Raw genomic sequence first — 14,386 nt, 5'->3', positions numbered from 1 at the left:
AGAACAAGATGAACACGTGAGTGAGAGAGCACACGTGTGAGAGAGAGCAAGATGAACACGTGAGTGGTCGGGTGGAGGACACTGGGTCGCGGCTGGGGTCCTGGCCTTGCCACTGGACGAGGGCGGTCACGGGCTGGTGTGTGTGCAGAGTCAGCTGGCCACCTTCCGACTGCAGGCCGCGCAAAAGTTCCTGCACGCCGTCCTGGCACCGGCCTGGAGCGTCACGGCCTCCTTCCTCCTGAAACAGCTGGGGGGTCTGCAGTGCTCCAAGCAACTATTCTACATGGACCTGCAGGGCTTCCCACTGGGACAGCTGCCACCCTTCTACAGAAGCGTCCTGCAGACATGGAGCTCCCTCGCCGTCAGGAGGCTGAACCAACCGCGATCGGCCGAGGATCTGTTCTTCAAACCGATCCTCAGGAACCCACAAAGCTGCCATCCACCACCGCCACCCCAGGCATGGAGAGGCGCCTCGTCAACGCGCGGCTCACCAGGATGGGAGATCTGGTGGAGCCTGAAACACGGGGCCGGTGGCTCGGACCAGCAGACATGGCCGCAAAGACAGGGCTGCAGTCGCTCCGGGTGGCTACCCGGATTCTGGCCGAAGCCAAGGGGGCCTTCTCAGCGGCAGCGGGGAGAACGCCCCCCATCGGCGTTGGGGATGACGAGGCCCCTCTTGGTCCCCCTCCACCGGAGCTCTCAGTCGTGCCACTGCATCGCCAATGCCGACAAACGAAGGCGGATCACAACCTGTGCCGGCTGGAAGACCTGCCGGAGGTGGCCTTCGCAAATGTAAAGAGGAAGGTGCTCTACTCCTACATGGTCCGGTTCCACCAACAGGACACCCTGAGGAGCCACAAGGACCATGCCTGGAGGAAAGCCCTGCCCTGCATCTCTCCGGAGAGGCCTCGCTGGAGGCAACTCTACTCCAGCCCGACGTACAACCGCATCGGCGACCTCAGCTGGAGCATCGCCCACGGCACCGTCACCACCAACGCCTCCCTGGCGCGCTTCACCGACACGTCCCCGGAGTGTCGGTTTTGCGGCAAAGTGGAGACGGTGGCGCACCAATACTTGGAGTGCAAGAGCCTGGACTCGCTGTTCAAGGTCCTGAGAAACATCCTCCTAAGGTTCAGCCTCCACTTCTCCCGGTCCTCATCTTTGGATACCCGAAGGGCGACGGACCCCAACATCTTCAGGGGCTGGTCAACGTGCTCTTCGGCTACGCCAAGCTCGCCATATATAGGGCGAGGAAGGTGGCCCTGGAGGGGCAACGTCCAGCCAGCAGCCTGGGCATCTTCCGCGCTCTGGTCGGAGCCAGGGTGTGGCTGGAGTTCTGCCATGCGCGGCTGATCCACGCCGTGCCGGCCTTCAAGGAGCAGTGGGCGCTGGAGGAGGCCGTGTGCTCGGTGGCAGATGACAGAGAGCTCTGCGTGCAGATATAAGCTACCCGTCGGACGCCGTTTGATTGTGGGAAGGGCTGCGACAGGTACAGCGCTTGTCGCAGTTATAAAAAAGAGAGAGAGAGCGAGAGAGAGCGAAATGGAGTAGGAAGAGAGGGGGCAGAGAGAGAGGGAGGGGGCAGAGAGGGTGGTAGAGAGAGAGGAGTGGCAGAGAGGGGGGTAGAGAGAGAGGGAAGGGGTAAGGAGAGCAGAAAAAACATTTTGTTGGGTCTTTCATTTAAAAGGGGGGGGTTACATAAAGCAAAGCATGAAAAAACCGAAATGATGAACGGAGCAAAGTTCCGACTACACCGAGCATCTTCTTGTTTCCTCTGATAGTAAAAAAAGAGAGAGCAAGATGAACACGTGTGTGTGTGTGAGAACACGTGTGTGTGTGTGAGAACACGTGTGTGTGTGTGAGAACACGTGTGTGTGTGTGTGTGAGAACACGTGTGTGTGTGTGAGAACACGTGTGTGTGTGTGTGAGAACACGTGTGTGTGTGAGAGAGAGCAAGATGAACACGTGAGTGAGAGAACACGTGTGAGAGAGCAAGGTGAACACGTGAATGAGAGAACACGTGTGAGAGAGAGAGAGAGCAAGATGAAGACGTGAATGAGAGAACACGTGTGTGTGAGAACACGTGTGTGTGAGAACACGTGTGTGTGAGAACACGTGTGTGTGAGAACACGTGTGTGTGAGAACACGTGTGTGTGAGAACACGTGTGTGTGAGAACACGTGTGTGTGAGAACACGTGTGTGTGAGAACACGTGTGTGTGAGAACACGTGTGTGTGAGAACACGTGTGTGTGAGAACACGTGTGTGTGAGAACACGTGTGTGTGAGAACACGTGTGTGTGAGAACACGTGTGTGTGAGAACACGTGTGTGTGAGAACACGTGTGTGTGAGAACACGTGTGTGTGAGAACACGTGTGTGTGAGAACACGTGTGTGTGAGAACACGTGTGTGTGAGAACACGTGTGTGTGAGAACACGTGTGTGTGAGAACACGTGTGTGTGAGAACACGTGTGTGTGAGAACACGTGTGTGTGAGAACACGTGTGTGTGAGAACACGTGTGTGTGAGAACACGTGTGTGTGAGAACACGTGTGTGTGAGAACACGTGTGTGTGAGAACACGTGTGTGTGAGAACACGTGTGTGTGAGAACACGTGTGTGTGAGAACACGTGTGTGTGAGAACACGTGTGTGTGAGAACACGTGTGTGTGAGAACACGTGTGTGTGAGAACACGTGTGTGTGAGAACACGTGTGTGTGAGAACACGTGTGTGTGAGAACACGTGTGTGTGAGAACACGTGTGTGTGAGAACACGTGTGTGTGAGAACACGTGTGTGTGAGAACACGTGTGTGTGAGAACACGTGTGTGTGAGAACACGTGTGTGTGAGAACACGTGTGTGTGAGAACACGTGTGTGTGAGAACACGTGTGTGTGAGAACACGTGTGTGTGAGAACACGTGTGTGTGAGAACACGTGTGTGTGAGAACACGTGTGTGTGAGAACACGTGTGTGTGAGAACACGTGTGTGTGAGAACACGTGTGTGTGAGAACACGTGTGTGTGAGAACACGTGTGTGTGTGAGAGAGAGCAAGATGAACACGTGAGTGAGAGAAGACGTGTGAGAGAGCAAGATGAACACGTGAGTGAGAGAAGACGTGTGAGAGAGCAAGATGAACACGTGAATGAGAGAACACAAGTGTGAGAGAGAGAGCAAGATGAACACGTGAATGAGAGAACACGTGTGTGTGTGTGAGAGAGAGCAAGATGAACAGGTGAATGAGAGAACACGTGTGAGAGAGAGAGAGAGCAAGATGAACACGTGAGTGAGAGAACACGTGTGTGTGTGTGAGAGAGAGCAAGGTGAACACGTGAATGAGAGCGCACACGTGTGTGAGAGAGAGAGCAAGATGAACATGTGAGTGAGAGAGCACACGTGTGTGTGTGAGAGAGAGCAAGATGAACACGTGAATGAGAGAAGAGACGTGTGTGTGTGTGAGAGAGAGCAAGATGAACACGTAAGTGAGAGAACACGTGTGTGTGTGTGAGAGAGAGCAAGATGAACACGTGAGTGAGAGTACACGTGTGTGAGAGAGAGAGCAAGATGAACACGTGAATGAGAGACCACACCTGAGAGAGAGCAAGATGGACACGTGAATGAGAGAACACGTGTGTGTGAGAGAGAGAGCAAGATGAACACGTGAATGAGAGAACACACGTGAGAGAGAGCAAGATGGACACGTGAATGAGAGAACACGTGTGAGAGAGAGCAAGATGAACATGTGAATGAGAGAACACGTGTGTGTGAGAGAAGGATGTTATGGGTGGGACACGTCACCACTATCGAGGGTGCTGCCCACTCGTCGAGACTAGCGGCGGAGTGGCAGCCAAAGGACGAAACGTCGCCCTGCAGGCAGGGCCCAGTCCACCCCTCGGGGATTGGTGGGAGCGATGACATCAGCTGGCGTGGAGGAAGCGGGCTCGATTTGGTGTTTTATTTTTAAAAAATGCGGGGTAAGGGTCTAGATGTGTTCGTAACACTCGCGATGGAGGCGGTCCAACGGAGAGGAGAGGGAGGAGTGGAGAGGGAGAGAGGGGGAGGCAGAGGAAAGTTTAGGGAGTGAGAGTGGAATTGACTGCGGGAGTGAGAGAGAGGAGTGAAGTGGCAGTGAGCGGATCGGGAGAGGGAGGAGCGGGAGGGAGTGGGAGGGGAATGCTTGGGGGAGGGAGGGCAGAGAGAGAGCAAGAGAGAGTGTGAGAGGGAGGGCAGAGAGAGGGAGAGAGCGTCTCGCTCACGTCTTTGTTATCTCAGCCAAAGCAGCAGCAGCGTTCATCCCGCTCTCTCCGTCACCGCGCAAGTTTAGCAGCCGCAATCGGGACTAACCTCAAACCACCACCTCCATCACCTCCACCACCTCCACCACGCTCCTCGCCGCCTCCCCCGGGGTCGCCGCAACGCCGGGAGCCCCGCGTCTCCGTGAGTGCCCATATCTCGCCTCGCGTCTCATCCAGCAGTTGATGGAGCATCGGCTCCACGCCGCGGCCGGCGCAGTCACCACTATCACTCGGAGGGGGGGGGGGGTGGTCGTGCAGATTTATTGCTGGTGATGTTTGCTAATGCCACCGACCCATCCAGGGTTTCATTTGGAGTACAGAATTATAAAACCGGCAGAGTTTTTGAAGGTAAGTCGCTCTGGTGGAGTTTCCGTTGCCTAAAAGGTTTACAGCGACAAAAGCCAAAATGCTCAACCCCGCAAACGCTCGCTGTACGCCCCGGTGTGGCGGGTCGTAGTGGGGCCTCTCTCCTCTCCTCCTCCGAGGAGCGCGAGAGACGCGCGGCGACTCGGCCGAGTGTCGGTGGCCACTCACCACCGCTACAGCGCTCACCACCGCTACAGCGCTCACCACCGCGCTCACCACTGCTACAGCGCTCACCACCGCCGTGCGTGCCACTCGGTCCGTTACACAGTCGCGTCATTACGCTGTTCTTTTCATGTAATCATCGTCGTCATCGTCAACCATGGGCTATCCACTGCTAGATGAAGGCTTTTCCCCTCCCCACGCTGTAGAGCGTAGAACAAGCACCACGCTCGCGTGATGCCGCAACCGATCTCACTGCTGCACCATGTCTTAATCTCATCGATACATCTTTTGCGGTGGGTCATATCCTCTCTTTGGCTGCCGACTGTCATCAGCGTCATAAATCATCAGCCTTCAATCCTTCTAAGCGATATGTCCTGGCCAACTTAACTTTGCTTACAAGTACATATGATGTCAGATTTATATCTGCTCATGGATCCATGGATGTATGTTGGAGCTTCTTTCGCACCGTACGTAGATAACCGTGCGAGGGAAGGACCGCAAACTAAACACAAAGCAGATCTGTGTGAGCTCTCCGTGTGAATTCAAGCGTTCTCTCTCCACGCTTCTTTGTGCACTTTTCAGCTTTCGATTATATTGATCAGAGTTTGAGTCGCCTGCCAATGTTCAGAATCGGACTATTTACATTGGAGGAGGAATCCGATGAGCTATGAAGCTCGTTTCCACATGTCCGGTAGGGGTGGGTCAGCGAGTTAAACAATACAAACAACGATAGGCGTGCAAAGTAGAGAAAAAGTAAGTAAGACACTAAAATTGTATTTAAAACAATATGTACAAATTGTAAAAGTGAATAAATTCCTACCGATTTTTTAACACGTGAAAGTTTGGGCAAAGCAGCAAAACAACAACAGTCCCAGACCATACCAAAACAAAAACAATCCCTCAATAAAATTGCGCTTTTAATGTTTAACCATTCACATTCGAACTATCGAATGTGCGTTGATTGAAGACTCTACTCTTATGTAGAATCAGGGATTTTTTTCTGCCTCAATCGTTTCCGAGTCGCTTGTAGACTGGAGTAGGCACGTGATGTGTAGCTACAATAATAGCGCTTCTATATATTATATAGCGTTCCCCTAAGTCAAGGCTTTACAAATTCCAGCTCTCGCGACCTCCCAACCACGCCTAAGTCATTCAGCGTTTACCAATTTATTCCCCATTCAAATATAAATTAACTCGTTGCACGCTACACGCACCCGATGATTGTTCAACACGTCCCACGTGGCGCGTCAAGCGATTAACGCTGTCTGCGTTAATATTCTATTCATATTGAGACGTGTGCCCCTGTGAGTGCGTGTGCACGTGCTCCACGTGACGCAGACAGTTGATTGGTTAGCGCGCCACGTGTTTAACAATCATCAAGCGCGTGCAGCGTGAAACGAGTTAATCAGCACAGTATTTATTTGAATGGGGGAGTAAATTATTAAACACGGAAAGATGTCATGGTGGAGATTGGGAAACCCCGCGGACGAATCCCTCTCAATCTTGCGCCTCTTGTGCTGAAATTCATCATTTTGAATTCAATCTGAGTTTAGACATTGCCCTCGGTAAATGAAGTTGTTTTTTCCCAGTTCTTTGATCGTTTTATTTGGATAGCATTGTTGCGCGTGGCTTGTATTGTGCTCATGTTTTTACTCGAGTTCAACTTTTCTTGATAAAATTGGTAACGTGGTAAATAATGAAATAACCAGCATTGTTGAGGGACAGTGCAACAAAGTCGAAAGCAAACGAGAAATGAAACGGTCTGATGAAACCAAACACAACACATCGGAAAGGAAAGGGGAGGTAATAAATATGATTTAGAACTCCAAACAATAAACAATGCTGTAAAACCATGAGGAAAAACTACTTCAAGTCAGAAAATACAATGAGTTTATCATATCGTCATAGTGAATATTGAAAGCATGAAAGTAGCAAAAGTCCACTTATACTTGGTAGCATAAAACAATCAGAATTGGTGGACACATTGTATGCATTCTAGATTTGTATGCAGCTCACTGCAGTAACAGATTCACATTCTTCTTGACTTAAAGCTTTAGTGACTAGAGGAATTCTTTGGGTCTTTCGGTAAAGCCACGTCAATGGGTTCAAAGAAAATAACAAAAACTACGACGTTTTGATCGCAACACAAGCGGTCGTCCTGATGACGAACGCTTGTGTTGCGATCGAAACGTAGTTTTTGTTATTTTCTTTGACCCTATCTACTTGACTACTGAAAGACCTAAAACGCATAGATTTACATTCAGTAGGATACAAGTCATTTCTCATAAGTATGAGGATGATGATGTTCGGCAAAGGGCAAGGGGAGAGATGCAGAGTCGAATATAATCTTTGTGGACGTGACCAGAGTAAGGCCAGCTGCTGAAACAACATTATCAGTCCCATTTTGCAAACGTTTGCGAAAGACTGAAATACTGTACATTAATCGTGGGATGATTGTTCATTCCTCTGTTCAAACGGAATAATTACAGACCCCTCAGTCGCCTATTTCACATTCACATAATTCACGAAGGTTGTGTCCGGAACGGAGTAATGGAAATTGTAAAGGCGAATCGACAGCATGAGCATACGAGATAGAGATTCCGCTTGGCTTTCAGCCATTGACTCAGGCACACGTACCTATGGGGGACCATCCATTGAGTGGAGAGGGGAGGGGTAACCCAAACGCGTTCGCTTGCGTATGGAAACGTGGGGGGGGGGGTAAAGCCTCGATAAGAATTTGTCTACATTGGCCTTCAAATAAGTTAGATAGTCCGGCGGTGGACTATCTGTTTGCATAAACACGTTATTATCAATCCTTGATCGTTTCTGCGTGGATTAAATATCAGCCGTTCTATAGGATTCAGGTGGGGGGGGGGGGGGGGGTGAAAGGTCCGCGTGCGTACAGGCAGGGGGGGGTCAAGTTGTAACGGATTTTTTCGCACCTACTAAATGGGTGGCTCCCCTATCCATATGATTCTACAAAAGATAAACTAATATCAGGCATCATTGCGCCAAGCTTTTTGCAAACCATGAATATTTATATTGTGAAAAATGCAGCAGCCATCAAGGCTAACATGAAAATCAAGTTGCCCACTTGAAAACATTTTTTTAAAAAATCATCAAAACCATTTGTAACAAGGAACTGCTGTATTGAGATGACATGAATATCACAGCAAAACACAAATCATAAGGGGAGTCGAGGAAGGAGGTACTCTCTGCTTTGATGTATTACATTTGTATTATTGCCAGTTTGTTGAAATTGTACTGGGGCCTTTAGCACGGACGAATCTGGAAAATCGCCATAACTTACATTGATTCACATTGCCAACTCAGCGGGAATATGATATATCTCGGGGACCCTTATTGCCAGTATTAAGGTGATAAAACAAACGAATAGGCTTTAGCCTATTGCCGGAAAGGGTGAAGCCTATTAATTGTTTCTACGAATATAAAATACCACAAAAATATTTGATGCAACCGGTGACCGCTCTGTGGCTGCTCTGCATCGTCAGTCGCGAGACGTGTCCGTGATGTCCCCAGGCGCTGTGTCAACACGCCACGTGTCCCTCCTCCGGAGAGACACGTGGCGTTGTTGACGGTGTCACCTGCAATGCCGAATCCCCGTATCCGTGTTGAAGTGCTACCTCGTACGATACAACTCCCATGTCAAATCCTGCTGCTGCTGCTGCAGCACATCCAGCGGCGTTGCGTTGTTGACTGAGCGTGCACAGCTGACGCGAAGCTTGCGCTACGCACGCGCGGTGTCTCCGATTGGCACGGTTGGCGCTTCGTACGGTGCGAAAGAAGTTCAACATACAGTACATACACGCGTATCGCATTGCCCTACCGAGTGGACTGTTTCTTGACAACAACAATACCCATTCGCCACTAACTGGCGGTCGACGTCTCCACGGCGCTTGTGCCAGGCCGGTGCACTTGAATGCCACGTGAAGTGTCGAAGGCGCGCTGTCGGCAGGAGGTCACGAGACAGACCCTGCAGGTGCCCATGGGTTAACAGGCTGAGACGACTGACAGATGCGCCAGCTGCGCCCTAAACTGTGCCAACTCGCTGCGTTGAAGCCGCCCGGCGCTCAACTCGTTTTTGTAAGCGTCGCTTCTCAGCCCTCCGCTGTTGTTTTGCTGGAGAGCGACCGCCTCCAACTGCCCAGCAGCAGCGCCCTCCACGAGCCTCCTCACTATTGCCACGTCTGCTTCCACAGCAGTTGTGCGCTTATGTCAGTGACGCTTGACTTGCTAAGTCATACACCACGCTTGACTTGCTAAGTCAAGCGTGGTGTATACAGTGCAGTGTGTTTATGTCATCGTATTGGGTTGAACGTTGCACCGCGTTACTTTTCACTGCCTTAACATTCATCGTTGCAATCATCTTGTTGTCATCATCATCGTCGTCGTTGTTGTTGTGTATGGCCGGATGGATTGCAACAGAGTCGGCGTCTGTATTTAGACTGCAGCAGCAGGAGGAATCCGATGAGCTATGAAGCTCTTTTTAGCAGATGTCCAGTCGGGGCGGTTGGTCAGCAAGTTATAATTTAAAAAAATATCCGAAATACAGGATAGGAGTGTACAATAGAGGAAAGGTAAGCAAGTAACTAAAAATAAATATATATGCTCTATAGGAAATGGCTTGAGTTGATGTGCGGTATGGATTGCTTCAATGCCACCGTTGAATTTCCTCCCTCTGTAGATCCCCAGAGTTGGTTGATGGCCTCGTCAGCCATCATCTCCGCGATTGCACGCTGGACTATCTCTGCATTTCCGCTTGCGGATTAATTAAATTACACATTTTATGTATTTGTTTCTCTCTCTCTCACCGTCGTATAGAATTGTCTTTGGTTATGTTGATGAGTATTCATGTGATGATGGCGCTTTGGGTGGCAGATGTGTGCCACAAAAGGCTCCCACGTGTTTAAGTAAAATGAACTTTGTTTGATTGCTGGGCGGTAGTGCCCAACGACTCACGGAGGTGATCTTTTCAGCCGTGGCAACCTTCAGTAAGGCCAGCCATGATAACCGTACTCAACAGGAACACGAATTAACGTCATCGCATCAGCCGAGTAGAAGTTGCCGTCATGACAACGTTCGGTTAATTGTTCACAGGTGCGCTCAACCCTGAGCTCATTCCTTCAGCACTCTCCACTCTGCTCCGTTTGTCCCAAAAATCGTCCCCCCCCCTCTCTCTCAACTGGCCACAATCTCTCTGTGGACTCTCTCGCTGCTGCCCGCGTGTACAGCATGCCCGTGCGACGTCTCCACAATATTCACACTGTTCTCTGTTCACAGCCTGGGAATTTCATTTCTCCCCGTTACTTAAAATGTGTTACATTTCTCACTCGAGTATGTAAATCCATCCATGGTCTTGCCCCACCTGAGCCTGCTTCTCTTCCATGTTAGTACTCTGTCCCACCGTGCCTCTCTCGCCCTGCGGCTTCCTTTCCTTCCTTAACGCGACCCCCATCTCTTCTCCCCTAGCCCATCCTGCTGCTGCTGCTACTCTCTGCCTCCCAGCTACCACCAGGCCTACCCCAACCCCTGTTACTACCCCAACCCCTATCACGACCCCTATCACTACCCAACCCCTATCACTACTACCCCTAACACTTCCCCATACCCATATCACTACTACCCCCCTATCACTACTACCCCCTATCACTACCCCTCCTTCACCACCCCGCCTGTCCTGTCACCATAACTACACCACCACTTTTAATGACAATCCCACTCTTTACTTTAGCCGCTCTCATCTTACGTACAATTTAATAATTGTAAAGCACCTTGGATATAAATCTATATAAGATAAAAAGATACAATATGAGCGTGCCCTCATGGGTTGCCCTCTGTGTGTGTGGAACTAACTCAGCACAGAATTTCCCCACCTCTCCGCACGTGCTTCTGATACATAGCCTGTGGCGATTCCAAAATGACTGTCATGTATGTTGAACTTCCTTCGCACCATGCGTAGCCAACCCTGCTCATCGGAGGTGCGAGGGAAGGATGACAAACTAAACACAAAAATCAGTTGTAAAAATCTGAGTTTTCAATCTCGATGATTTAAAAGTGCATAGCTCCAGTGGCTTCCGAACAGCGGAAGAGCGTTCCAAACGCCCGCAGAAGCGCATCTGAATGCGCATGATGCAGTGACCGTCTTTGTTGTTCGATTGCCAGCAAAAGAGATGAAGATGCCATCGTGCCTTGCGTAGTCGACGCTGCAACATCCCCACATCGCTAGCTCCGGATCCCACAGATCCCACAGTTTCTACAGATCCCACAGATCTCCCAGATCCCAGTTCCCACAGATCCCACAGCTGTCATGCAGTTAGAGGCTCCTCACCCTGACGTACCATTCCGTACGTCAGCGTACAAATTAAAGTCGACAGCGTGGAGATGGAGTCGGGAGACGATCTCAATCTGAGGCGGCCGGGTCGCCGAGTGGGCTAATACCCAAGTTGGTCGTAAATCCACACGGCCCACGGTCATTAAGGCAGATGGGTCACTGTGGCGGCAGCGGCTGCTGGTCTGGGTTCAGTGCCAATGCCGACGGTTGGAGTATTTCTTCACCCCCCCCCTCTTGCTTTAACCCCTCCCCTTCACCTCCCTCCCCCCCCAGCTGTAGTGTTTTTTGTGCGTCTTCTATGGCCTGCTGCCTGGTGCTGCTGACGGTCCCTGGGGTCAGAGTTCATGGGATGCGGATGTGAAGGGAATAATTTGTAACCAGGGTTACACGTTACACGCAAGCTGTGCATCTTTTGAGACTCATTGGGGTTCTTGGTCGTATATGTACAAATTTGAACAGCAAATACAAGCTCGGGCAAGGCAGCAAAAACAACAAAACCAGTCCCAGACCACACCAAGACAACGCACAGTCCCTCAATAAAATGGCACATTAACATTGAACTAACAATTCTAGTTCATAATAAAGGTTTTTGGGTTAGATCGCGTTATTTATAAATGTGTCGTAACCCTCCACCACCCGACATGGCGAATCAGCAAAAAAAGTGTCACGTTGACAAAAGACAAATGATTCACTACTTTAGCCCACCGGTGTGTTGAAGAGTGAATCCACATTTACAGTTTGAGTACGCCGTTTGGTAAATACATCCAGCATCATCGGGTAATTCGCCAGAATGGTAAAGCCCTCGCTTGCTCCCGGTTTTATATAGAGCAGCAGGGTAACGTCATCACTTAACTCATATCAGGTGCAGTGATTAGAGGCGGAGGGGGGGTATTGTAATTATATAATCGATTAGTAATCAGTCATTGGTTATGATTAGTAATGAGTTGTAGATTAGTAATTAGTTGTAATGTGTGTTAGTGATTATATGCTATGTTAGTAATCCGTTAATTAGTATGTGTTTCCCCTATAAGGAATTGTAATGTGCATTCATATTCTTAGCTTCCTCGGCAAAGCCACGCCGAAGGGAAACAACAAAACAACACACATAGATATCACTGCAGTCACGAAAGCTTTAAATCAAAATGTAATGTGTATTATTTAATAATACGCTTCCAGGCCGCACTAAGCCTGTAGCTGTCAGAGCGATTAAAGTTATTCTTATTCCTCTCAATTTCAATGGATTCTCTAATTAGTCTTTGCCAGTAATAATTAGTTTTACACAACACTGCAACATTGTAAAAATCAATTGAGTGTCCTTGTTGACAAGCATGTTCTGCCACTGCCGACAGTTGTGTTTGAGATAATTTAATATTTCTCTGATGTTCTTTTAGTCTTACGCTGATGTTACGTCCCGTTTGTCCAATGTAGCAGCTGCCACATAAACAATTAATCCGATATACACCTTCTGTTGATAATTTAGGTACTGTAAATGTGGATTCACTCTTCAACACACCGGTGGGCTAAAGTAGTGAATTATTTGTCTTTTGTCAACGTGACACTTTTTTTTTGCTGGTTGGCCGTGTCGGGTGGTGGAGGGTTACGACACATTTATAAATAACGCGATCTAACCCAAAAACCTTTATTATGAATAATATTGGTCGCGAAAGCCTACGTGTTAAACTAACAATTCTAGATTTAAAGCTTTCGTGACTGCAAGGATCCATACTCTTTGGTTCTATTCGGTAAAGTCACGTAGGTAAAAAACAACACAACAAAAATAACGACGTTTCGGCCACAACACAAGTGGCCCTCATCAGTCAGCCTTGAACTAACAAGGCTGACTGCTGATGAGACCCAGAAGGTCAAAACCGGTGCGTCGTTTGCTCACTTAAACAAATGCTGCTGCATAATATTTGGGTCTGGATAGTCAATAGGTGGATGGACTAAGACACGTGTTCCATGGAGACAAATAATGTTTATCTGCTGATATTTTCTTTTACCCATAACGCTTCGTGGCAATGCATAATAACTCATGAAATTGTCCGAAGTTGTTGTTTATCTATTATGAACTCGGGGTTGTTCGGGGGTACCTGCGGCGCCCCTTGTAACCATTTGCAGCCTTTGGCCAGGACAGTTACGAAAGAAATTGCACACGAACGACGCATTCACGCAAGCACCCGATGCTCCGTTTTGAAGTTTTAAAATGAAACATATTTGAATTGTATTATGTTTTGAATTAGATAATTTTATAATCTTAGTTCTTTCGGTAAAGTCACGTTGAAGGCAAACAATAAAATATATATTTTATTATTTTATTGTTTCCCTTCAACGTGACTTTACCGAAAGAACTAAGAATATGAATTACTGCAGTCACGAAAGCTTTAAATCAAAATTTAGATAATTTTACTTCTTCTTTAAAAGCTTATATCATTTTACATCTGGAAGACTTCATTGAAACGGACATTTCGTGTGAATTTTCTCTCGTTAAGTAGATGATCTTGCTGGGGGTTCGGTTCGATGCGGACTTTCACCCTGTTGGGATTTCGGGATCGAGATAAGACTTGCCGTGCGAGAAGACCGCCGTCTGCAGATCGATTCCAACGTAATCGAACATCTGTCCCTGCGCCTCCGTCGTTCATGCAGGGGACACGTAGGTTTGCAGCGCCCCCTGCATGAAAACGACGGAAAGTGCAGCGTTCATCACAGATAAAGTTGTGCGCTTATATAAGAGTATATCGTGGACACTACGCTAACAGACGCGGTATAAAAGTGTGTCATGCATGGCCCCTCCAATATGTCAGGTGTGGACTTGTGACCGGATCACCCCTGACCTGGCCAGACTGCGTGCGTGACCCTGCATGCGTGCGTGCCTGCGTGCGTGCCTGTGTGTGTGCGTGGTGCAGGTTCCGCCACCATGATGAAGTTCCGGTTCCGTCGGCAGAGCCACGATGCTCAGCGTGACCGAGCACGCAGTGAGCTCATCGCCTTCAAGAAGGCGAGTGCTGCACGACACCGCCCTACTGCAACTTCAGCGATGTTAGCTCCCTTGCCTGGCGTGCAGGTGGTCGTGGGTACGATCCCGACCCTCACGCTTGTATATTTGGAGTTTGCGTGTCTCTCTCCCCGTGGTCGTGTAGATTTTTCTCCATGTCCTCCAATTTCCCTTCCATATTTAGAATGAACAGTCGTTTAGAGTACTTGGCTGCTATAGATTTC

At 49.1% G+C, this 14,386-nt stretch overlaps 1 protein-coding gene across 1 annotated transcript in view; it reads left to right on the top strand.

Annotated features, from left to right (window-relative positions):
- Positions 1–4,170: 4,170 nt before the first annotated feature.
- The window catches only part of LLGL1 (LLGL scribble cell polarity complex component 1), a 64,675-nt gene continuing 54,459 nt past the window's right edge, over positions 4,171–14,386 (top strand). The window contains exons 1-2 of the mRNA XM_032960957.2: positions 4,171–4,432; positions 14,074–14,165. Of these exons, the coding sequence (XP_032816848.1) occupies positions 14,085–14,165 (81 nt within the window). The 5' untranslated portion in view covers positions 4,171–4,432; positions 14,074–14,084. The remainder of the gene's footprint in view (positions 4,433–14,073; positions 14,166–14,386) is intronic.

Source organism: Petromyzon marinus, chromosome 26 (genome assembly GCF_048934315.1).
Source record: "Petromyzon marinus isolate PM22_M1 ecotype Great Lakes invasive population chromosome 26, UKy_Petmar_22M1.pri1.0, whole genome shotgun sequence".
Lineage (NCBI taxonomy): Eukaryota > Metazoa > Chordata > Hyperoartia > Petromyzontiformes > Petromyzontidae > Petromyzon > Petromyzon marinus.
The sequence above is the reverse complement of the archived record's forward strand: the minus strand, read 5'-3'. Positions and strand labels throughout refer to the sequence as shown.